This window comes from Camelus dromedarius, chromosome 7 (assembly GCF_036321535.1).
Source record: "Camelus dromedarius isolate mCamDro1 chromosome 7, mCamDro1.pat, whole genome shotgun sequence".
Taxonomy (NCBI): domain Eukaryota; kingdom Metazoa; phylum Chordata; class Mammalia; order Artiodactyla; family Camelidae; genus Camelus; species Camelus dromedarius.
Window position 1 is genome coordinate 46,138,663 of NC_087442.1, and position 26,635 is coordinate 46,165,297.

The 26,635-nt window shown below is 40.0% G+C and overlaps 1 protein-coding gene across 2 annotated transcripts in view; it reads right to left on the reverse strand.

Moving 5' to 3' along the window:
- Positions 1-2,104: 2,104 nt before the first annotated feature.
- Positions 2,105-26,635, reverse strand: part of GPNMB (glycoprotein nmb) — a 48,015-nt gene continuing 23,484 nt past the window's right edge. Inside the window, exons 1-11 of one of the 2 annotated variants that reach the window (XM_010987185.3) lie at positions 26,445-26,577; positions 19,180-19,332; positions 18,327-18,470; positions 16,399-16,563; positions 13,877-14,035; positions 13,255-13,566; positions 9,129-9,236; positions 8,265-8,367; positions 6,476-6,690; positions 3,626-3,722; positions 2,105-3,172 (exon numbers count right to left, since the gene is read on the reverse strand). In XM_010987185.3, coding sequence (XP_010985487.1) covers positions 3,019-3,172; positions 3,626-3,722; positions 6,476-6,690; positions 8,265-8,367; positions 9,129-9,236; positions 13,255-13,566; positions 13,877-14,035; positions 16,399-16,563; positions 18,327-18,470; positions 19,180-19,332; positions 26,445-26,514 — 1,680 coding nt within the window. In that variant the 5' untranslated portion in view covers positions 26,515-26,577 and the 3' untranslated portion in view covers positions 2,105-3,018. Of the gene's footprint in view, positions 3,173-3,625; positions 3,723-6,475; positions 6,691-8,264; positions 8,368-9,128; positions 9,237-13,254; positions 13,567-13,876; positions 14,036-16,398; positions 16,564-18,326; positions 18,471-19,179; positions 19,333-26,444; positions 26,578-26,635 lie in introns of those variants that run through there. The other variant, XM_064487507.1, reaches the window with a different exon arrangement.

Below are 26,635 nucleotides of genomic sequence, written 5' to 3' on the forward strand. Positions count from 1 at the left end.
TAGGTTATTTCCCCCATTTTACAGACAGCAATTCAGCAGAAGTTAAATGATTTGTTGCCAAGGTCACATGGAGAATATAAATCTAAATAATTCATGATCTCAGCCTTCTCTCCTGCCATTTGTTAGATTGAAACCGAGGGAGGTTTCGTGAGGATTTCAACCTGCTTCCCTGGTGATTGAGTGTATATTCGCTGCTCTCTGCTACCCCCTGTTGATTTCAGAAGGGAAAACCAGTATTTCTCAAAGTTAGGTCTGGGAGCAGCAGTATCAGCATTGCCTGGGAATTGGCAAGAAATCCAAATTATGAGGCCCCTACCCATGATTTTATGGGGTGGTGCTCAGCAGTCTGTGTTTAACAAACCTACAAGTGATTCTGCTGCAACTTGATGTTGCTTTTCTGCTTTAGGTACTGATGTCCTGACCTCCTAATCATCATAAAAACGACAAAGCCCCTTCACATTGCTTCTCACATGTAGTATACGTACCACCATGCAGTGTACAGAGTGCTGTCACGTCCCTTCATTCTTTCAGATGGGTTTGCAGCAGCCTGTGAAGTAAGTTAGGGAAGGACTGTGTGTCCATTTTACAGAAGAGGAGACTGACGTTCAAGAAGGTCAAATACAAATGAACTTATATATAAAACAGAAACAGACTCACAGACATAGAATACAGACTTGTGGTTGCCAGTGGGAAGGGGGTTGGGAACAGATAACCTGGGAGTTCAAGATATGCAGATACTGATAGGTATATATAAAATAGATAAATAAGTTTATGCTGTATAGCACAGGGAAATATATTCAATATCTTGTAGTAGCTCATGGTGAAAATGAATATGAAGATGAATATATGTACATCCATGTATGATTGAAGCATTGTACTGTAAACCAGAAACTGACACAACATTGTAAACTGACTATACCTCAATAGAAAAAAAAAAAAGAAGGTCAAACAACATGCCCAGGGTTACTCAGCTCAAAGTGGCAGGGCTGGATTCCAATCCACGTCTCCTATCTTACATCCAGGACCAGGGATTCTCCAATTACTCCTCAACAGGGTTTCTGACATTGTGGGCCAGGTAAGATGGGATTCTTTGTTCTGGGGTGCTGTCCTGTGGATTGCAGGATGTTCAGCGGCATTCCTGGCCTCTACTCGCTAGATGCCAGAAGTACCCACCCTAGCTACGACAACCAAAAATGCCTCTTGACATTGCCAAGGGGCAAAGTAACCTGTGGCTGAGAACCACTGACCTTCAGGTAACTCATAAATGGGGAGAAATTCCACAATTCATGTTCTGCCAATTTGGTACTCTTTGAGATGATTCCTGAACAAATAGCTTATTTTGGGGCTGCTAGGCCATCTATGAAGTGAAGGGACTAGACTATATGGTGGTCTCCACCAACTCCTTAAGAAAATCCATATACTTCTTAAGAAAATTGACAATAATTCGATATCCTCTTGTATCCATTGTGTGTTCCAACTTCCCGCAGTTGTCCCAGGAATGCCTTTCGCAGCGGTTTTTTAAATACTAGAATACAGTCTAGATCACTAAATTGCTTCTGGTTGCTGTGTCCCTTTAGTCTCCTTTAGTCTATTACGTGGGTTCACAAACCATGGCCTGTGGGCCAGATCTGGCTCGCCATCCACTTTTGTAAACACGCTTGTGCTGGGACACAGCCGTGCTTTCACTGATGCACATGATGGCTTCTGTGCTGCAGTATGGGGTTGAGTCGTTGCAACAGGGATGGTATGGACCCTGAAACCTAAAATAGCTACTACCTGGCTCTTTACAGAAAAAAAATTGCTGATCTGTGACCTAGAACTATCCTCTCGCCTTTATTTTTAATATAACACTGACTGTTCCAACAGTCCAGAACAATTGCTTATAGAAAAATCTCTTCTTTGAGATCAGTCTGATTATACACATTTCTATATATAAAATGTATTGAAATTTCACATACTGTATACATAGACTTAAAAATATAAAACACTTAGGAAATTGTCAGTGCTCCACAGGGCAGCATTCACCAACTTTTTATGTGTTAAAACTATAAATGAAATTGAAAGGCAAACAATGAATTGGAAAAATAATGACGATTCCAAGATCTTGTCTCTTTTCATACTTTATTTTTCAGGAAGGAGAAAAAGAATGTCATGACGGACATAGGGTAATTTTAGTTACAACTCGAGGTAAAACACTTACTGATTGATTAAGTTTCTATATCATTTACATAGAGAAATCAGTAGGAAAACCAGGGCTTCCTTCTTTGGAAAATCGTAATATGTAATTTCACATATGTTCACCAGAGTGTACAGAAATTCAGATATATACACACGAATGTCAACACTGGGTGCAGGGCCACAGACCTGGCAACAAGCCTGGTATACAGAAAGTTCTACATAAAACGAATGAATGAATTCCATTCCTTTACACAGCTGGGCAGGGCAGGTTTTCACAAAAATATTCACACCTACTTATTAGATGAGTTTTTTTTTTTTTTTTTTTAGTGTAACAAGCATGCAAGCCTACTGAAGGCTTGCCTGTTATTGTTCTGTTGAGAGCTCATGCATGTTCATTGAAACAGGATTCAGGTAGCTCGGAACATTCAGTACAGGAATACACTGGTTTTATGCATATGGTTATATGGAAAGCTAGAAAGTATCTCTCCTTCCCGGTGACCTAGGTCAGACCCTGATGAATAGTACCTTCTTCCTCTACTCTTTGGACACAGAGTGTCTATCCTACTGATCACCTAAGACTTCATAAGTGAAACATAAATCATCATAAAAGAAAGCGCCGCTAATTGGTTTCATCGGTTATATAACATGGCTGGCTCTGTCTAGTACAATTCCTGCTTCTTTAAAATGTCATTTAACCTATAAAAAAAAATTGGACCTTCCCAAACCACAATATATATTTTACAGTAATCTTTAGAAGAAAGTTAATCGTCAGCCACTCTAGCACAGCTCACATAAATGGCACTGAAGGATGAGCTGTTGGTCAGAAATAAGACTGAAGATTTAAAGAATTCCTGGTTGGTTCTTGAGCAGTGGATTTTTTTCTTGGTTTCCAGGGAAGAACATGGTCTTTGCACGAGTGAGGAAAACATTCAGGCCTTTGCCTTTGACTGAGATCCCAGTGCTGTTTTTTACTGGTTTGTATTCCTTGTGTTTTCTGAAAGCAATGTATTAGACATATTAAAGATCTCCAGCTGGAATTGGTTACTTTCTACAATCTTCTACATGTCAAGTGCAAAAGGGTTAATTCCATTTAACCAAATGTATGGTTTTCAAGACACTGATGTCTTCTTATGAAAATATATTTATTTTCTCTGCTTCATGCAAGAAGTGTGCCTACTTACTATAAATTGAAATTATATGTTAAACATTAAGCTGACACAATTTGGTAAAGTTACTGACATTTGGTAGCATTTTTAGGGCTAAAAAAAAAAACCACAGCAAAATTAATAGGCTAGTTTAGTAGTCATTATTCAATGGAAGATTTTCCTCCCTCACACAAAATGTTTGAAAGCAAAAAAAAGGGAAAATGGCCCATTTGTGCAGAAATATGCTATTTATTTTTGACAATATACTGTAGTGCTTTAAAGTGCTAGAACCAGCAACTTACTTGTACACCAAAAGGGCGATCACAGTGACAAATACAGCAGTCAAGCAGCCAACGGAGACCAGGGTACCGTTTGCCATTCTTAAAAAGAAGGCTGGGTCTTAAAACAGAAGCGAGACCACGTTAGTGACATCTTCCACCTAGAGGACATGCTGCTTGTAATGTAATTAAATAAACGAGGAAGGGAGCTCTCAGAAGATATATGGTTCCCTCTGGGCTTTCAGTAATCTTTTCCATTACATAATACATAGTCTTTAGGGAAGCTTATCTTCCATTTAGAGAATGAGCTAGTGTGTCTGGAACACTGTGTTAAGGGCTCAGGAGAGAGATGTCACGTCCTGGAGACACCTGCTCAGGTCTTAGCTGACCCCGCCGCGCCCACATAGGGAAGGCCTCCATGACCCTCCTGCCCACTCCTGTGGCCTCATCTCCCACCACCTACCTCGCCGTTGTGCTGGAAATCCCCTCGTCCCCATGCTCTTTCCGACCTCCGTGCCCTCTGCCGGGAATGTACTTCCCCCAGCTCATCTCAAGTGTCTGCCCCTTTGGGATGCCTTCCAGACATGCATGAGGGCACCGGGTCCCACTTTCCTTTGTCACTTCTCTGCTTGCCTCTTCCTCTGCCTCCATCACGCCGTGTCACTGACTTCTTTACATTTATTTCTCCTCTACTAGATTGTGAGACCCAAGAAGCGGGAATTCTGTCTTCTCTGTACTCCCAGAATCCAGCAAATCAACTTGTCTTTCTCTGCCACCCAAGTACAACTGAATTTTGTCTGCTTTCCCTCCATCTCCTCTGCCACCTTCGCAGTCCCAGCCACCAGCCCTCTCCCCTGGGAGGACCTCTTCATTGTCTATCTGCTTCCACCGTGACTTTCCAATGATCCTTGCTCCACTCAGCAGTCTCAGCCATCTTCTAAAAGCATCAATCAGATTATGCTTCAGCCCCACCAGGGGCTCCCCTTACACACAGAATAAAACCTAAACCCTACATACAGGGGTCTAGACGGGCTGCTCATTCTTGAAATTCAGGTCTCAGTTCGGAGGACGCCCTTCACCAAGCAGGTGCTCCTGGGTTGGCAGGACTTTCCTGACCCCTCAATCTAGAGAGCCAACCTCTGTCCCTCTCCCCAGTGCATGTCACTCTCCATGCTCTGACCTTGTTTCCTGTCTTCACAATATCATCGTATGTTTGTCATCTGTTTCCGCTCACAGAAGCCAAGACCTTCCTCACTGTTTTCCCACTCTATCTGGAACTGTCTGCCGGGTGCCTGCAGCCGAGCTGGGCATGGAGTGGACTCCCAATGAATATTTGTTGAAAGTATTGCAGGTGCTTCATGAATGTTCATTGAATCAATGGCTGAAAGTCATTTCAGCTAAGTCTATGGGTTTGCCTTTGAACAATGATCGGTTTTTGAAATTCTGACTTTGAAACCCAAGTCATCAAGTTATAATTCCCACTGGACTAAAAGCTCTCTGAGCTTCCTTTATTTGGATTTGAAAATGGCTCAGCTCACACCTAAAGTTATCACGCACAACAAGAAGGATTAAAGGAAAGCAAATATCTAAATATCTAATCCAGATAAGAGAATTGTGGTTTGCCCGAACTGAGGAAGCTTATTAGAATAGGTTATGGCTCTAAAAGGCAGTCCCAGCAGCTCCGGGACATGATGGCATTGAAGGTCCAGGCTCACATGGATACAGAGGCTCCGGCTGCCTCTTTCCGCCCTGATCCCCAGCTGTCCACACCAGGTCCCACGAACCCCAATCAGGGAGGAAGCAGAGAACCTTTGCATACTTGTTTTCTTGTTGTTAAACATGCACCTTGGCTCTAACCAAAAATAAACACTCATGCAAATAATTGTATGTATGATTACCTATGCTTTTCTTTCCATAAGGTTAAAGTTGCCTTTTATATAGTTAATGAGTAAATATATACTTAATTATATTTTACCTTATGAGACAGGCTCCAAGTCCAAAAGAGTTATTTGTGAGTTAGTTAGATTGTATACTGACAATGCTCAAATTAAGGAGCAAAATAAGTGCTGTAATGTGTGCATGAGTTAATCTATCCCTTTCATCCCATGCAGCACTTCTAAGAGATAAAATATTATCTTTCAACATAGTTGGTTATATGTGGAATTCAGTTAGTCACCAGGTAGAGTCCTAACTGGGGGTTGGGAAAAATTAGAAGCCACCAGTAAATGGAAATTTCTCAATGAAGTTCCTTTATCCACATTGTTAACATTTTATCTCTCTGAGCACCTAGTGGGCAAAGAGTATTTTTTCTGGTGAACATCTAAGGACGAAGTAAATTGGTTTGTTTCTGTCTTCGTGTCATGCTTGGTGGAATTTGAGAAGGGAAAGAGAGGGTACATGGCAGGTTAGAAGGGAGCCATGAGTCCACCTGTTTCTCATTTCTCCTGGCTTTACATTTTTGCCCAAGTGGATTCTAATGACAGCATGGTAGCAGCCTTCCCTGTTATAGTTTAACTGGAGAACATTGTTATTTTTTTTGATGTTGGGCTTTACACTTTCCCCTTGAAATACAAATCTATTTGAGCAAGCAGTGATCACATCCCATTATTATTGGTCTATGATCACAGCTGATTTTTTTCATCAGAAGGCTTTTCTTTGGCCACTATTTCTTTGGATCTCTCTCTCTCATCCCTTCCCTAAGCAGATTTGCTGTTGGATTTTAATGCCACTTCTCAAATCCACATTAACAATAGTTCAATGAATTTTACACTGAAATAAAACTAAATATTGAGAGTGAAGCCTTGAATAGCTGTAGTGTTGGACACATACTTTATCTGCAATATAAATGTTCGAACAACCATAAAACAAACTTACCTCTGCCAGGGATGGAGACAAGGATGCTTGTGAGGGCCAGACTCGCATCATCGCCCAGAGTGAGGTTCAGACAGTATGTCCCAGACCCACGGAAGGCCCTTCTCACCGTCAGCAAGCACATGTCACCCAGGGCCACATCCACGGGGTTGCAGACTGTGTTCTGGGTGATCTGGCAGGCGGGGTCGGAGATCATGGTACAGACCTCTGTGGGGATGCTGAGGGCACGAATGACACCAGGAGGGAGAGAGAGGAATATGACATTAGTTTAAAGGAAAAATTGTTACATTTCTATAAAAGTGAATTTCATCTTATTCTTACTCAAAGCATATGACATGAAATTGTCACATATAATTTACTCTTAGACAAGCCTGGGTGTGAGCCACTGTTTCCTCTGTATCCGCAGGAAGACAAGGCCCTGGGGCTGGAGAAGGAAGAAATTACGTCCCCGAAGGCAAGGGGCTGTTGGGAACTTCCCTCTCCTTCTTGGCTCCCTAGAAAGCCCAAAGGTGCAGACAGATCAGGTGTGAAGCAAAGATAGTATGAAATGCCAGTCAGCCCCACGTGGGTCCTGCAGAGGTATAACAGCAGAAGCCACCAGAGCCATTTACACAGTGCTCACTGCGTGCAAGGCACACAACAGAGTCTCGTCTATTCCTCTCAACGACTTTAGAGGGAAGTGATATTATCCTAATGTAGCAGGTGACAAGCCAGCTTGGGGAGGGGTGATAAGTGGCCCAAGGTTACACAAGCAGTTAGAGGTGGAGCTGTGACTTGAAAAAAAGATGTTCAACAGCGTCCTTGTAACCATCAGGCTACCTGGCCATGGGTTACATCTGAGCCACAGGTTCACTTCTGAGTAGACTTCCCGCATGGAGAGACTAGCTCTGAAGCTGGGCCTGGGGAGGGTGTGGGGAGGGACATGCTCTCTTCTCACTTGGCCCAGCTGCTTGCAGCAGCTTCCCCCTCAGTCAGGATTTTCTGTTTTCTTTCATCCTCATCCCACTCTCTCCCGCAAAGCTGGAGAGCATCACAGCTCTTCCTTTTTATCAAACAAGGCCTCATTTTTATACCATCCCGTTGTCTTATTAATTTATACATCACATACACGTACACTTTAGTTACTTGATTTACATATTATATGTAAACTAGATAATATTAACACTTAATTCGTTAATTGCTACAGTATTCACATATTAATTAACTTATATTTAGTCTATTATACATAGGTCTAACCAAACCACAGGAAGTCAAATTAGATAATGCATTAGAAATAGCATTGGAAGTTGTAACGAGAGATGGGGTTACCAGGCAATGCTATTAATTAGCACTAGGACACAGTCATTCCACACAGGCTTCCCTGACTCCAGAAGAACCTCTGGGAGCTTAAGAGGCTCTGAACCAGAACTCAGCCTGTGAGCCTTGCTCTGCCAGGTACCTGCCACCTGGGTAAGTTCTATAATCACCGTGTGCCTCGGCAGCCCCCATCTGTAAAATGAGGATACTCAGGATTGCGTGAGGATTTGATATAAAACAGATGTAAAAGTTTAAGAACATGGTAAGTGTTCAACCAGTAATTATTATTCATCAACACTTTAAGGTAATGAGCATTGCTCAACTCTAGCAAAACACATGCATGCTCGAGCGCACCTTGGAGGGTCCTTCCTTGTCCTGGCTCATTACTGAGGGACTAGAATCTAAATCAGCTCAGAAGGGGACTAAGGGGTGAAGCCCTTTGTTCAGCCCGGGATCCTCACTCAGTCCTGTCCTCTGACTGGGATGATGGACTCACCTCCCTTGGCAGGTCACGACAAAGTCCACCAGGGAGTTCTCAGGCTGTGGCTTGGGCATCGGGACACCTGTCACCTGGATGATGTTCACCTCCAGAATTCCCTCTGACGAAACAACCCCATAGAAAACCACATCAAAATACAACGCAAACCAAACCAAACCACTTCTTACCAAGTCAGAAGGCCAGGCAAAATGACACAGCCTTCCTGTGTCCCAGGAATCTACCCCGTGGTTGGACACGTGTCTGGCAGCATTTGCAAAGTCAAACTGAACTGTTCTTCAGCCCAACCTCAACCTTTATCCCTGGAGGCTGTGTACGTGTCAAAGGTGTTTGGGCAGGTGTTTCAGGAAGAGGTGGCCCTAGGGGGATGCAGCTCCAGGCTCAGGCCTTGACCAGGGTCTCCTGCAGAGGCGGCTTAGCCCCCACCTGTCTCCTCAGTTGGGCCCCTGTGGGCAGGGCCCCCAGTGCACAGCTGCGTGTGCTGGCCCTGTTCTTTCCCCTTTCTTACACACAGGAAGTGTGGCTTAGTGAAATCATCCAGGGGAAAAAGTGGAAGCTGGGGGAACTTGCTACTTCAGGGCACATTCATTCAGGTTTCTGGGAGGCCCAGGGTGGGGAATCCAGGCCCCAGGCAGGCTGGTTGGTAATGTGGACCTCATGGAGGGTTCATTTCCACCAGGATGTCTAAGGAAGGCTGGGAAGGCGGGCAGGAATCTAGAAACTTGTGGAGTCTTGGCTCAAACATACGTGGTATCACCTCCAACAGAGTCAGGGCCTCTGCTCCCTACCATTAGCCCTCAAGAATCAGGGAAGGGAGTGGGTAGCCCAAGGTGGATGCTAACATCCTTCCCCTGCTGGTCTTACCAACAATCGTGATGGTGGCTGTAAAGTAGCCGTATCTCTTAATCTGGCAATGTTCATCAGGAATCTCCCTCGGCTCCAGGGGGTTGTTACCAGCAGGCACTGGAGAGTCTGAGTGATGAGATTTTAGATTAGTTGCTGAGAATGTAAAAGATATACATAGTATAACAAAAATCTAAACACCTGTCTACCTTCTCTTTAGAAAACATCAGAATTCTATCCTATTAAATTGCTGTAGACACTTGAACTAAATGTATGACAATTCATAGCAATATGAGAGCTATAAGGCATTATAAAATTGTTAAATTATATAAGTAAGCACAATCCCATATCTTGTTCAAATGCAAGCAAATGAAAGGTAGAAGCCATATTAAAATGTGTCATATAACAACCACGATGAAATAAAGCAGGCAATAGAAGATTAAATTATATTTTAATTTTGGAGGAAGGTATTCTGGGCTCAAATTCTATTTCCTTTGTTTTTAGCTTTTTGAGAGCATGGGCATATCATTTAACATCTCTTTGCCTCAATTTGCTCATCTGTAAAATAGGAATAATACTTACTGATCTACTAGGGTTGAACTATGAAACTTAAATAAGATAAGGTATATAAAGCTTGCTTCCCATGCCTGCTACATAGGAAATACTTAAGAAATACCAGTTTCCTCAACCCAATATGTACTTCTATAAATCTATTTAACTATAGATGTGCTATAACATATATATGATATGTAATTTTAAATATTAAGGTGGGTGCATAATAGATTAAGAAGAAAACCACATGGGAAAAGGCAATTCTTTCCTTGCTTGAATGTCTTATAGCTTCTAAGCTTACATTCAAGAGTATTTAGGGGATGAGCAGAGTGTTTAGGGGAGGAAGGGAGTGAACATAAGACCTTTTTGAAAAATAACCCTTTGTGTATGATTAGACAAAGAATTTAATGCTCTATTTGTTACAATTTAAAAAGCTCTAATTAAGCTGTTGGTGTTCCGTTAACAAGATAAAAAGACTGGAAAGAAAATATGATTCTGAAAACACAACATTATTGTCTCTTAAATTTCCAAAGGCATAAAAATGGGCCCAGTTTGGGGGGAAGGGCATCAAAGCTTCACAAGAGCTGCTTCTCTGACACAGGGAGGGACATGTGGCTATGAAGCTGGGGATTTCTCCAGGGCTCCTCAGAGCCTCTAGTGGGTGAATGAACGTGGCTGTGATGTTCCTTTGTTCAGAGGGACCTTCTCAGAGCAGTTCTCAGAGCATCTCTGGAGACGAGTGCTCCACGGCACACACTTTAGTAAATGCTACTTGGGTAAAACTCAGAAAGGTTCTAACACCACGTCAGATTCAAACACAGTGGTTTATCTGCAGGGTTGGCCATGGCAGGCTCTTGGAAATGTCCCCGGAGTTTCAGGGTAGTCCTTTGGAAGTTACAGGGGAATCATTCATTCCATCCCAAGATTTAACTGATGTGCTCTGCAGCAAAAGATCTGTTTGTGAAGGGTACTAAAGATGGCTGGCTCTCCCCTAGGAAATTAGGAAACTCCTTCTTTTAAAATTCTTGATGGGCAAAATTTATCTGTCAAGTTAGAACATGGAATCATGACCCTGCCATCTTTTAAAATAAAACTTCTTCTAAACAATCACCAAATAATAAATAATTCTACCTTTGTTAGAATGCTTATAAAAATGTATATGGAGTTTTGCAGATATATCTATAAAGCCAAATCTATATCTATGTATGTAATATACATATAAAGTCAAGGTATGATTAAAGGGCTAATGGAGAAAAACTAACTTAACCTCATACTTAAGTCACTATTCCCTGTTAACCAGAGAACAGTGTGAGACCCCTTGATTCTTTGGGAAAGCAGAAAAGTTCTACATGATATGATATATGATATATATATATATAAAATATATATATATATATAATATATATATAGTATTACACTGATTAGAATCAGTGTTACAAAAGTTTTTCTTTTAAGATTTGTTCACAAAAGTCTGAAAAATGATCAATGGCACTGCTAGCTAAGGAAGGAGAATTCTGTGGCTTAAAACTAGTGCATGCCTATTGGCCCTATAATGTAATTATCTTCCTCAGTCACCTCTTCAACTCTGCTTCTGTCTCACTCTTGTGGTTGCACCTGGTTTCTATTTGATAGCTGAACCTATTTTGAAGCCACTTACCAAAGTAGAGACAACATATTTTTTTGTCAAATCATAACCCAGTGTTCAATAACCCAAGCCTGATCATACGGTCTGCAGAGCTGAAAATGCTCTCTCTTCCAGAGGGCAAATACCCCACCTCGCTTTCTCGAGTCATGGGTTGACTCCTATCACCACCTTGGGTCCCATTACTTAGCATTCCTCCGTGCCCCAAGTCTCCCAGCTGCTTTAAGGCATTTGGGGGTTGATTATGGTTTATTTAACATCCTTAGATAAAGCCAGGCAGCTCCCCTTCACTGTAAAATTTAACTAATTCATAAGGCTTATCTTATATCTTATAGTCTAACCTATGGAAAATAATAACAAATTTAAAATACTTTTTCATTGACTTAAAATATGTTTTTTACACGTTATGATATAAATAGGTTCTAAGAAAAATAAGCTATATTTATGAAAATGCAACTGAAAATAGACTAATATTAAATAACGCAACATGAAGCCCTTTACCATTCAGGAATTTCTAGACAGTTCTAGATATAACAGGCACCTGTAATTTATTTTGAATTTCACACCCGGTCCCCTTAAGAAGACCATCAATTTTTGTAGATAATTAAATTGATTCTCCGACAGAAATACTAGAACAAAGCTACACGTTTAGAGCTGTTCAATGCAGTTCTATTTATAATTGGAATGAGGATGAAACATCCATCAATCAGACAATGGTTAAATAAATTCGCCATTGAATAAAGTGAGTTAGATATACATGTACTGAAAATGGAAAGATGTCTGTGATATTTATTAAGTGAAAAAAGGCAAACAGTAGAACAATATATATTGCATGAACTCATCCATCTAAAAATCAAAACCACAAACCTTAATGTACATTTGTAGACTATGTTTATAAATACATAGAAAAAGTTCTGGAAAGAAACGCTCCCAACTATTAACAGGGTTTAACTCTTGGAAGGAGGGCATGAATAGGAACTTTCACTTTTATTTTAAATTTCTATATTGAATTTTTGCTAAGGAACATGCATTCATTTTATAATTTAAAACATTTCAAAAAAGAATCAAAATCAGTAAATCTTATTGTCTCTTGATTTATATATTCTTGATTTAATAATATATCTTTTATTAATAACACACCTACTAATTTATATCTAACAGGTTTGGGTAAAAAAAAACCAAAACAATTGCCAGAAGTCTGGACAGCATCATGGAGAGTTCTGTCTAGACTTGGTGATGGCGCCCTCTTGTGTCCAGTGAGAGGATGTCAGCCTGTTACCATCTCCTGGATGCCCAGGTGCTAAGATGTACTCATGAGTGGCTGAGTGGGGAAGGATGGTGACCACATGGGGTAGGGTGCAGAATCAAATGGGCGCTAACACTTTTTGAAATAAACTCTTAAGAACGTCTTGAATGTCCTCATATACTATTATTAGAAGGTGAGATTTAATTAACTATGCCTTGTGTCTAGAAAAATTTTAATATCTGGAATCTTTCCAGCTTGCTAGCTAAGAAACATTTTCAAGGTGCATTCTTTCTTGAGCCATCTGGAAACTGTCTTCAAGCATGGCTGAGTTTTCATGGGTCATGGGATAAATGTGGGCAGGGTGAGGAGGAGAATGGAAATGGGGAGCAACTGTGGGAGGGGGAGGAAGGACAGCAGGATGGCCTGAATGTTTATAAAGGACCAGTGTGTCTCCTCATGGCTGGAAAAAGTGGGACAAACAGAAGTGTAGTGATGTAGAAGGGGGAAGCACATGTATGCATAACAAAGGCCAGTGAGAATTAGGAAGGTCAAAGAGTTGTATGCAAGTCACCAAGTGGCTTTAAATGCATTCTCTTTCCTTCTATATTCTAACTTCTAAAAATGGTGATAAAAAAGGAAATCAACGGGTACAAAATAGAATCACTGCAGAATCTCTTCCCAACAAAAATTACCTGGAAAGTACTTACACAAAGAAGGGGTGGTTAGTGGAGGTCTGGGCGAAGGCGCAGGACAAGGTCCAGGCACGGCTGCTTGCACAGTGAGGTTGAGGCTGAAGGTACCATTGAGCACATATGTGTGGTTCAAAGTGTCACTGGTGGACACAAACAGACCAGTGTTATCCCCGAAGTTCCACTTGTAGGAAATAGAAGACTCATTGAGGAAGTGGCTGGGATCGTGAATCAGGACACTGAACATAATGGGGAGGTCCCTGAGGAAGGTTTCATCAGATGAATTCCGATTGTTCTTCTGGGACATAGTCACAAATATAGGAATCTGATCTAAAAGACAAATTCAAAAAAGGAAGAAAGAATGCATGATTGCTTGATTTTAGTGGATGACTTCAATAATGCTTTTAGGTTAGGAATAACTCAGTATTGTTTTCCCTTTTCTGATGCACATTTTCTACAGTTTTCCCAGGTTATTCTGGAAAACATAGATGGAATATATTATTTAATATATAAGCTCGAGAGGGAGTCAGGTGAACTGTAACCTAACTCAGAACACTTGGCTCTAATTCTTTCTGAACCCACTAACATCACCAATACCAAGTGCCTCATCTTCAGTTAATTTAGAGTTCACACCACTTACCAGTTACCACGTACACATCTTTCACTTTGGCGATGGGAACATATGCCCAGCGGTGTCTTCTGTAGACAGTTACTTCCATGATTTGAGGGCCAACACTCACATTGGCTGTGTTTATAGAAACTGTCACTGAACACCGTCCCAATTTCTGGAAATACTGACCTTTGAGAGGATGAAAATTTTTAGTTATTGGCTACATTATATGATCAGTATAGAAAGTTGCTGTGTCTTAAAGACTAACAACTGCCATTGAGAGATTGTTCTGGGAGAGGAAAAGCAGGCTGGGGATGTGGCCTTGGCTCCTGCAGAAAGGAAGATGGGGCTCATTTTTATGTAAAACCTTATAAAGCAAATCCATAATCATGTAAATGTAATTGCGTGTAGCTGGTTAAAATGAAAAGAGCTGTTTAGGGAGATAATACAGTTAGTTCTTAGTCTGCAAATAAATAATTTGTATAAGTCATCTGACACTTGAACTACATGTTTCCCATTGAAAATACATTTAATGTAATAGTGAGGTGTCCACAGGAGTTAAAAAATTTACCCAAAAATCTACCTTATTTTTGTAATAATATTACTAGTTCAGCTTTATTATTAAGCAACTTTTTTTTTCCTTTTAGGGGACTAGGATCCTCCACCTTCTAGCAGTATTTGTATATAAAAATGCAGTAAGTGATGAAAAAGAAATAGGGTATGGTGGGTATAAAAAGATATGGAGTAGTTCCATAAACACATTTCCAGGGTGCTCTTGAGTTCTTCTTTTTCTTTCTCCAACTCTAACCTTAATCTCACTGCCCCTGGCTAGCTAGTGGAAGTAATTCCTCTCCTTCAGGGCTCAAGGGTTTTTCTAATCCTTTTGAAGAACCGGGCGTGGATGTGTCAGTGGTACAACAGGTGTCGTAGACAGATGCCTGTGAGCTGGGGATGCTTCAAGACTGTGCTTATCACCTGGTCGGGGGTGTCAGGAAAGGGATATGTAGTTTGGGATCGCCCTTTACCTGCAAATGCAGAGGCAGTTCTGTCGGAGGTTGTAGGGGGAGAGGCGTCTCTCGGGGGTTAGTGATACGGGAGGAAATGTTAGTTCTGGCACCAAGAAACAGACCCGAGAGGCAGTGCTTAGCTGGGGGAGAATAACAGGTAACTGAGACCTCAGCAGAAGATGGAAATTCAAAACAGTCCTATTAAGAAAACAGCAGTATCTGAACTGAAGGCTAAACAGAGTCTGGAGTGTTAAGTGAGCTTAAGTGGCTCCAGGCAAACTATCAGGTCAAAGAAATCATGACATTTGGGGAGTTAACTGACAGGACGTAGAGGCACTGAAAAAAAAAAAGTCAGCTTTAAATCAGCTGATTTAAATAGATATGCATAATATTTGATACATATTTTATACTTTGTTCAACCAGAATGTATTACTAACATGTTTCGATTTGTAAATGAATTAATTGAAGAAAGAGAAGCGCTCTGTAATTCATGAAGAAAGACAAAACATTTAAAAATTTGGAGTCTGCACAACTAGGAGCAGATTTGAAATACTCAGAGCCAGGTGGCAGCTGCTGAGATTTTTAACTAAGAATCTAGCAGCTTTGCTCATAATAATCTAAATTTACTTCTAAAAATAATCCCTTCACTAATATTAAAGCAAAGTGGATATCATTTGTGGTTTAAAAAAAGAATGTAGGCTGTGTCAAAGAAGAACAGCAATTAGATTATTTTGCTTTTACATAATAGAATATTATGCAGTCACCAAAATAATGTATATAAAGAATTTTAATGACATAGTCATGATATTGAGCAAAAATGTGTATACATTATGATCTTTAACAAGAAATACTAAGAAAAAAATTACTAGAAGAGGAAACACCAACATGTTAACAGTGATAACCTTTGGTGTGAATTATGATTGATCTTTCATTTGTGCTTTTTTGAATTTTCCACATTTCCTACAAAAAGTATAAGTTTCTTTAGTTCTTTAACTTTTTTTTTTCAAAAAATTTCTTCTAATCTTTTTTTCCCTTGAGGGGGAGGTAATTAGGTTTTTATTTATTTACTTACTTATTTTAATGGAGGTACTGGGGATTGAACCCAAGACCTCATGCATGCTAGGCAGGCACTCTACTGCTGAGCTATATCCTCCCCACCCCGAATTCTTAAATATTCTTTTAAAAACATAAAAAGTGAAAGAATAAATCAACAAATATCCATCCACGTGCCATTCAAATAAATAAATATTAGTATTTTTTCATATTATTGTTCTAGGCAGGAAAAAAAAAGAGTAGTTTGTTTTTTTTGAGAAAAAGGTGAATCTGTCTTTTTCTCCTTTTAATTCTTTGGTGTCCTGGAGATTGCACAAGGCTAATCAATTTAATTTTTATCCCTCACCCTCCATTTCAGCTAAGGCAAGTTAACAGAGTAACTTGTTAAACTCTCAATGTTATCATTCTCAGTTACAGAATAGGAAAAGAGAGAAAACATAAAAGGTTAAGGGAAGGTAAAGAAGAAGCTAAGGGGGTCTGCAAAAGTCCAACCAAGTGTGTGGAACACGTAGACGAAATTCCACTTCCGGGGATGAGGGAAAGGCCTCCCGTCAGGAAATACGTCGTGATGGCCGTGGCTGGTGCCGTTTCCCCAGGCACCGTCCTCTGTCCACGCCGTCCAGCTGTAAACATACTGGTCAGGAGACGGATCAGTATCTAAACAGGAAAGAAGCAAGCCATGCTTGTCATCTGGACTCAGAATGCTAATGCTCATCATTGAATTAAGCACATTTTCATATTTTTCCATAACTAGTCTAAATATAGTTGGACCACTAAAAGCCTCACATTCAAAATTCATCCAATGGTACCTTTATGACCTGTGCATTTTTCTGCTGACATGTTATATTTCAATGAGTTTTATATAAAGTAATTATTCAGGAAAGTTTAGAGAATGTCACTTAATATATTTATCTGCCTACTGGATATCCAAATCACAACCATATTCAAACCAAACTGAGGGATGTTTTATCTTTTTATTTTGATACATTCTATTTGTAGCTTTTTTTTCCCTGACTCATGTGAAATCAGCACACATCTCCTAAGAATAAGGACAGTCTCCTACATAACCACATCATCACCACCCCTACCACAGTCTAATCAAGGGTCACATCCTACATTTGGCTATCTTGTTTCTTCAAATGATTCAGAAAAAAAGATAGATGGAAGCAAATAGGGGAAAATGTTAAAGTTGTTGAATCTCAACGTGCCTTGCTTTCTACTTTTGTGTGGGCATGACATTTTGCATTTTAAACAAGTCATAATCAGTATCTTTTCATCTAGAACAACCCCCTCACCCTCTTGCTTTTCATGTCACTGACATTTATGGAGAGCTTTTTAATTTATCAGTCTACTATAGCCATTATTTTTTATTTTTAAATTGTCCCAAACATGGCCATTAGGAGCCTGTCAAGCTGCCTCCTGTGTCCCTGTGGCATGTCGCCATTATTCTTTGTTTTCTAGTGCGAGATGTCCCTGGTCCACCTGGTACTTTCTCTGCCCTAAACACCAGGAGTCATTAATTTCTTCAAAGATCTCTATTTCCCTTTAGGAGTGATAGAGATTTCATAAAACTTTTCATAACTCACAAAGACTCTTTCATATAAAAATGCTCAGAGGGCTAGATTGTCATTTGAAATGTTCATAAGAATCAACTTTTTTAGAAAAAAGAGAGAATACAACAATTTTTAACTATCAAACTCTTTCTATACAGAATTTTTTTCCTCATAGGAAGATAATGAATTAATAAGAAACAAACACATCAACAGTTTAATAGACATTCCAAATAATAAAATCAGGTAACTGCATTTAATAGTCTTATATTGACTGAAGAATCTCAGTAATTAGTTCAGAGTTTTTAAGAACGTACAGGGCTAAAAGGAGAATTTCTCTTGATGTGTTTGTGTTCATTTATATGCTTTAATATGTACAAAGAGCTTATCTGCTTCAACTAAGAGCAAAGTACAACCAAAATATACATACACATTTTAGCATTTGTGCAAGCCATATAGCTTAAGAAATACTCGTGAGCAGAAATTGAGCTGACCAACAAAGATTTGTCAAATTGGCTATTCTTTGAGCAGCCAAAAGAATTCTAAGTGATAAAACCAAAATCTGAGAATCAGCAAGGTATTCTCTGTCCAATCAACTGGACACTAAGAAAAAGCCAGGCATGACAATGTAGATTTAAGGAGAGTTCCCAGCAGCAGAGAGCCACCAGTTTGATGAAATGGATTTGGCTGATGTTGATGAAGGGACAGACATATTCACCATCCTGCCATCTAACCTGAGGAGGGGGTGACAAGGGATGATTGTAGTATCTTGCATTTACAGAACTACCTGTGAGCATTAAGGTTTAAGAGATGGGTCTCTAGCAGTTAGGAGAACTAGCGTGTTCCTGTGATGTGAATAACTTTCCTTACCATTTCTGCAGTTCTTCTCATAGACTATGTTGCCACTGGCATCTTCCTTCTGGCATCTGGGGAACACAAGGTTCACTGCAAATGTGAGAGTTGAGCCCACCAGTGCTGGTGAGTCACTGGTCAGAACTGCCTGCACACGGCCTCCTAGGGCACAGAAAAGTAGAGCTCAGTGATCAAACATCTTTTTTTCCTTTCACAGATAAATTTAAAAAGTGAAGTTAGATCTATGAATAAGGACCAGAGGATCCTTATGCCTTTTTACAATAAATTATTTTCTGGATTCCTAACTTTTGCTTTCAGAGTATAACATTCTAGAAGAAAAAAAAAAAAAGACCAATTGAAGAACTCTCTAACCACAGAAGGAACATTTAAGTTAAATAATAAAAATCCATTTAGTTAGATTGATGAAATAAGTATCAAAGGTTTGTATTTTTTAATTTCAAAACCAATGACTGAATGATTCATTCTTTGATGTGAGTGAAAAGGTATTCACTTTCTGACAAACCACACTTTTGAGAGATTTAAAGACTGCCACGGAGTCTCAGAACTTCTGAAATGCCCATTCCCACATAGTTACATAAGTTTGAGGCTAGGTCTGCTCACTCTCCAAAATCTTCCAAGAGCTACAAATTTGTAAATTTCTAAGGAGATTAAACTCTGTGTGTATGTGTGGTTTAGAAAGTGATATTGCTGAGATAAAGGAAATATTGCCGAATTTGGCTGCCTCTCACTTGGTAACCATAATACTGCCATTTGTGCAAGCAACACGAACCCTGTGATCTCAGAGTCTACAATCTACAAGACTAATTGAAATAGGAAATTACAGTTGTTTGGGTTGAGTCTTTTGATTTACCTTTCCAAGAGTTTTTCCACCTAGAGTCTCCCCTCTTCCATACTGGATAGAGTTTTTCATTCCAGTCATTTTCATCTGAAGACCAGCCATTTAATTGGTTGTGCTCCCTCATATAACCAGAAGGTCTGTCATTGCTCAGCACATCATGAAATCCTGTAACAATATTTGAAAAAATTATTTTGTCTACTCCATTCCGCATTTAGTATTACCTAACAATGCTTAAAGTAACTTCTCATTTCATAAGATTGGAAAGCACATACATAATGTTTCCAATATGTCAAACAGATAGAGGGTGCTTTTTAAAAAATGTGTGAAGACTTCAACCACAATTATGTATTTGCCAAGCTGCCGACTTCTTTCAGCTGTCAGTATTTGCTTTATGTGTTTTGAAACTCGGTTTTAAATTGTTAAGCCTTCTTGATGAAAGGATCCTTTTATCATTAGGAATTGACTTTCTTTTTCTCCGGTAATATTCCTTGTTCTGAAGAATATTTTGATATTAGTGCCTAGTGTTTAACTGGTACATCTTTTTCCATCCTTTCACTTTTAACCTATATACATTTTATATTTGAAATGGGTTTCTTGTAGACAGCATATTGTTGGTTTGGGTTTGTTTTTTTAATCTAGTCTAACAATCTCTACCTTTCATTTGGAGTGTTCAGGTAATTTATTTTTAACATAATTATGAATATTGTGGGATTTGTCTACTATCATATGTTTTGTATTTGCCTTATTGTTCTTTATTCCTTTTCACTTACACCTTTTGGGATTATTTTTGGATTCCACTTTATCTCCAACTGGCTTATCAGCTATACCTTTTTGTTTTGCTTTGAATAGCTCCAGGGTTTATAGTATTTTAGTTCTTTTATTTTTTTGCAGGGGGCGGTAGTTAGGTTTATTTATTTTTACAGGAGGCACTGGGGACTGGACCTAGGACCTCATGCACATGCACTCCACCACTTGAGCTATACCTTCCCCATATTCTAGTTCTTTTAACATCTTTCTAATCTTGATTCGATGTCAGTTTTTTTTTGCTTTTCCTGACAACTCTGGTGGCCACACTCTCTGTCTGTCTGTCTTTTCTTTGAGGATTGTAGCAGGCTGGTTGTTTGCCTCCCAGCAGCCACTTCCTGCCTGCACTTTCCCTCTTTATTTCTCTTGTGGCAGAGTTTCTATTGTAATGATTCAGAATTCCAGAGGCTCACTTTCCTTACAGTTTGGGCAGGAACAGATGATTAGATCCTGGCCCATGGAAGCTAAGAGGAAGTCTGCTTAAGGCTTCTGGGAAAGGTTTTCTGCCTTCAGAAAAAGAAACATGTGAGAACAAATTCAGTTTTTTCCTGAGAATTGATTTTGGAGAGAGCAGTGTCATAATGTGATGCCTGGAGCTGTGACAGCCATATTTTACCATGAGGGCACAAATCTGAGGAAGCCAGCCAGCACATCAAGGGTGTCAGAATGGAAGGATAGAAAGGAGGAGTCCTTGGTGGCGCTGCTGAGCTCTTGCTCTAGCCTAGCCTACCTCTGGACAGACTAAGATAATAAATGTCTTACTCAACCTATTTGGGTATTCTGTTATAGCCCAAGGCTCCACTGTCTATAACCCTCAGCCAGCCCCTAATCATACCCTATCACACTGGTCTCTCATCAAGTCATGGTCTTGTGTCTTGGCCTGGCCATGGACTCTCAGAGCCAGGAACACTGTCTCTTCTCTTAAACCCTGGAAGACGCCTGCCTTGAGGCGCAGTATTTAACAGGCACTCAGAAAAGCCATATTGAATGGATGCCACTAACGCCTGTCTTCTATTCCTCCTTGTTGGTAGGAGGAGGAAGCTGTATGTAGTTCCCTTCTTATAAGGGAGGCTGATGGAATGAAAAAGAACTTTGAACCTGGCTTCTAGTCCAGGTTCTGCTACTAAACAGGCTGTGTGACTTCAGGCTATGTTTCCTCTCTGGGCCTCAGGTCAGACAAAAACCAAATGTCCTGTGTTATACTGTGAGATAGTATCTGTTTTCAAATAGGAACAAAATGAGAGCAGGAAATGTATGTTTATCAATAAATGTTTGTAACTGCAAATTCATTTGAACTAAGTCACAGAATGGTAGAATGTTCAATGTGGAAAGAACTAAGATTAGTTCAGATCCCTTCATTTATAGATGAAGAAATTCAAGGCAAGAGAAGTGACCTGATTCACTAAGAGTTGTCTTTAATCAAGTGGAAATGAAGAATTTCAGCTTTTGATTCCCAGGACCAGTTTTTCCTAGTGTTACATAGTCTTCCTCTTCCTTAGATCCTGAGTGAAAGTCAGTGTTTTCAGAAGCATAATCCAAACACAGATTTCTCCTCTGACTTTAAATGTCAAAAGTCAAGGAAAAATACAGACAATGAATAGACACATAGGTCCACAGAATGCACCAGAGAACCCAGAAATAGACCCACACAGATAGGCCCTACTGATTTTTGACAAAAACAATCCAATGGAGGAAGGATGGCCTTTCAACAAATGGTGCTGTAAAAGATTAAAAAGCATAGGAGAAAGCTTCAGGCTATAGATAGGCAAGAATTCTTAGACTGAACACCAAAAACATGACCCATGATAGGAAAAATTGATAAACTGGACCTGATTAAAACTAAAAACTTTTGCTCTGTGAAGTACCACGTGAAGAGGATAAAAAGACAGATTACAGATGGGAAGAAGATATTTGCAAACCACATTTCCAATAAAGGAATAACATCTAGACCATATAAAGGATTTTCAAAGTGCAATGTTATTAAAAAAAAACCCAGTTGAAAAATGGGCAAAGGACCTGAACAGATATTTCACAGGTAAGGATGTACAAATGGCAAAAATGCATGAAAAGATGTTCAATATCATTAGCCAGTGGGGAAATGCACATTAAAACTACAATGAGATATCACCATACACCTATCAGAAAGACAAATAACTAAAGGTGACATATCAGATGTAGGTGAGGATGTGGAGAAACTATCACTCATCCATTGCAGGTGGGAATGTACAATGGTTCAACCACTCTGGAAAACAGTTTGGCAGTATCTTGTTAAACCAAGCATTTAATTACTATTGCAACTAAGCAACTGTACTCTTGGGCATTTGTCCCAAAGAAATGGAAGCTTATGTTCACATAGAAACCTGTCCATGAATGTTCATAGAAGCTTTATTCATAACCGCCCAAGTTGCAACAACCCAGAAATCTTTCAATGGGTGAACAGTTAAACTGTGGTGCATCCATACTATGGAATACTACTCACTGATAAAAAAAAAAAACACAACAAAAAAGCAACCACCCACTATTGATACATGCAACAACTTCAATAAATTATGTTGAATAAAAAAAAGACAGTTCCCAAAGATTACATGCTGTATGATTCCATTTCTCTAACATTCTTGAAGTGATAAAATTATGAAAATGGAGAACAGATTCGAGGTTTCCAGGGACTGGGGGTATGGTGGAGTGGGGAAGGGAAGTTGGTTTGGATCTTTGTGGTGATGGAACTGTTCCGTATTTTAACTGTATCAGTGTCAACACTCTGGTTGTGACATTGTTGTATAGTTTTGCAAGGTGTTACTGTTGGGAGAAACCAGGTAAACGGTACAAACAGGGGGATCTCTCTGTATTATTTCTTAAAAGTGCATGTGAATTTACAATGACCTCAAAATAAAAAGTTGAATTAAAAACACAGAACCAAAATAAGATTAATGTTCAAAAATCAGTTGCATTTCTTTACACTAATGATGAATCAACAGAAAAAGAAAGTAAAGAAACAATCCTCTTTAAAATAGCACCCAAAGTAATAAAATACCTAGGAATAAATCTAACCAAGGAGGTGAAAGAATTATACACAGAAAACTATAAACCATTGATGAAGGAAATTAAAGAAGACTTTAAAAAATGGAAAGATATCCCATGCTCTTGGATTGGAAGAATCAATATTGTTAAAATGGTCACACTGCCCAAGGCAATCTATAGATTTAATGCAATCCCTATCAAATTACCCAGGACATATTTCACAGAACTAGAAAAAATCATAATAAAATTTATATGGAACCATCAAAGACCTAGAATTGCCAAAGCATTACTGAAGAAAAAGAAAGAGGCTGGAGGAATAACTCTCCCAGACTTCAGACAATACTACAGAGCTACAGTAATCAAGACAGCATGGTATTGGTACAAAAACAGCCATATAGACCAATGGAACAGAATAGAGAGTCCAGAAATGAACCCACAAACTTTTGGTCCACTAATCTTTGATGAAGGAGGCAAGAATATACAATGGAATAAAGACAGTCTCTTCAACAAATGGTGTTGGGAAAACTGGACAGCAGCATGTAAAGCAGTGAAGCTAGAACACTCCCTTACACCATACACAAAAATAAACTCAAAATGGATCAAAGACTTAAACATAAGACAAGATACAATAAACCTCCTAGAAGAAAATATAGGCAAAACATTATCTGACATACATCTCAAAAATGTTCTCCTAGAACAGTCTGCTCAAGCAATAGAAATAAAAGCAAGAATAAACTAATGGGACCTAAAGAAACTTACAAGCTTCTGTACAGCAAAGGAAACCATAAATAAAACAAAAAGACAACCTACGGAATGGGAGAAAACTTTTGCAAATGAAACCAACAAAGGCTTGATCTCCAGAATATATAAGCAGCTCATACGACTTAATAAGAAAAAAAAAAAACCCAATCCAAAAATGGGCAGAAGACCTAAACAAGCAATTCTCCAAAGAAGGCATACAAATGATCAATAGGCACATGAAAAAATGCTCAATATAACTAATTATCAGAGAAATGCAAATTAAAACTACAATGAGGTATCACCTCACACCAGTCAGAATGGCCATCATTCAAAAATCCACAAATGACAAATGCTGGAGAGGCTGTGGAGAAAAGGGAACACTCCTACACTGCTGGTGGGAATGTAGTTTGGTGCAGCCACTGTGGAAAACAGTATGAAGATTCCTCAAAAGACTAGGAATAGACTTAACATATGACCCAGGAATCCCACTCCTGGGCATATATCCAGAAGGAACCCTACTCCAAAATGACACCTGCACCCCAATGTTCATAGCAGTGCTATTCACAATAGCCAAGACATGGAAACAGCCCAAATGTCCATCAACAGATGACTGGATAAAGAAGAAGTGGTATATTTATACAATGGAATACTATTCAGCCATAAAAACTGACAACATAACGCCATTTGCAGCAACATGGATGCTCCTGGAGAATGTCATTCTAAGTGAAGTAAGCCAGAAAGAGAAAGAAAAATGCCATATGAGATCACTCATATGTGGAATCTAAAATAAAAAAAAAAAAACACAAACAAAACATAAATACAAAACAGAAATAGACTCATAGACATAGAATACAAACTTGTGGTTGCCAAGAGGGCAGGAGGTGGGAAGGGATAGACTGGGATTTCAGAATGTAGAATAGATAAATAAGGTTATACTGTATAGCACAGGGAAGTATATACAAGATTTTATGGTAGCTCACAGAGAAAAAAATGTGACAATAAATATATATATGTTCATGTATAACTGAAAAATTGTGTTCTACACTAGAATCTGACACAACATTGTAAAATTATTATAAATCAATAAAAAATATTTAAAAAAACCCACAGAACCAAAAAACCCAATAGTAAGATTTTAAAAGAAAAAAAAAAGATGTGAGTGTATGTGGAGAACAGATATGGAGATAAATGGGGTCACACCCAGCACCCCTGTGGCTGCTCCCTCTAGCTTTGGACACCCTACTGGGTCTACCAGCATACAGGTGGTGGCCAGGCCAGTTGTTAATGTCTTCTCCTTCCTCCTTTTTACCAGGGCTATGACTGGAAAGTGGCAAGGAATCTCTTGGTGTCTGATACATTGTTAAATCCCACTCATCCTTATTTTTTTCTGGCCAGGATGTTTAGTCTTAAGGCAAGGTGAAATCAGGCACCTACAGGTTTTTGTTACGTTGCTAATAGGTTGGGACTCCTCTCAAACTGCCAGCCAACCTCAGGCTTATCTGTCTCAGTGAGTAGACAAAGAGGGTGCTGGTGGGCAGAAGGCTAGAATTTGGTGCAGGGGCTTCCCACGGACCTGTCAGCGGCCTGTCCCTCCGTCTCTGGGACTGTAGGCTCTTGCAGTGTCTGTCCTGCGAGGTACTTTGAGGGAAGACAATTGCTACCAAGTACACCTCCCACTCCAAGCACCTTTTGTTAACTGATCTCACAAGAACCCTCTTAACCAGTTTTGTAAACAAGGAAATGAAAACTCAGTGGAGCTAAGTCACACGTGGTCCAGCCCCACAGCAGGGAGGAAGGACAGCGGTGGGCACAGAAGCCTTCTTCTTCCCCTAACCCGCTGTGCGGCCTAGGGCGGGTTACTTGGAGCTAGTAGCGGCTCCCTCCCTTCCCCTCTCCACACCGCAGCCGCCAGCCCTGGGTGGAACTCTCCAAGGACCACCTAACTGCAGAGCTTTTCTCTCCCGTTAGGAGAGGAGGAGTGAGAGAAGGGTGTGCACGTGTGTCCAGGATCACTGAACTGGGCCCAGCAGGTGAAAAGCAAAACTCGGGTCCTTGTGTCCTCGCCTGTAGAATAGTGAAGGACCATCTGCTCCACAAAGGTGGTTGTGGGACTACCTGAGTAATAAAAATTGAATAAAAAAAAAGTCCCCAGCCTCTACTGTGTAACTAGAATAGAGACCCAAAGCTTCAGCTCTTCTCTTAGTAACCTCCCTACAGTGGCAGCAAACTTCAGCGGGTCTGTGAAAATACACCAGCAGGACTGGCAACAGCTTCTGGGCTGGGACTATTCAAAAGCCTGTCTCCGGATTTTGGGCCTCGAGTTCCCAATCATCTGAGGGCTTTACACTGTTGGACGGAAACCAGACAAAATTTAGTGGGTAACTTTGCTTTGTTCTAAGGCCTGAGACTGTTCCCTTCATACCCCCATTCTCCCACCCTCTCCAAGAAAGTGGGTGGCATCTGCGATGGAAAAAAGCCTCCACCAGAGAGGAGCTGCACGCCTTTCGCTTTTGAAGAGCCTGAAGCAACGAATGCAACCGAACGCATTTTACTGCAGTTTCAACATCCCCAACAATTTTCAGAAGAAGAAACAAGTGAGCGTGGCTGCTTCCTCAAGTCCGGCTTCTGGCTCAAACCATGTTACTTTAGGCAAACCCATCACTTCAGCCAGTAGCCAGAGAACGGGTTAAACCCAGAAACTGAGAATTACTCACGTTTGGCGGCATGGAGGGGCAATCTTGCAGCCAGAAGCAGAAATCCCAGGAAACAGCAGAGAAATTCCATGCTGAATTCTCACAGACCCGGGCAATCAAGGTTTAACTTGTGACTCTTCTGGCTCCATCCACTAAGAACAACAGTGCTCTTCTGGCTTCTGCTGCGCCCCACTCCTTATTTTAATCAAATA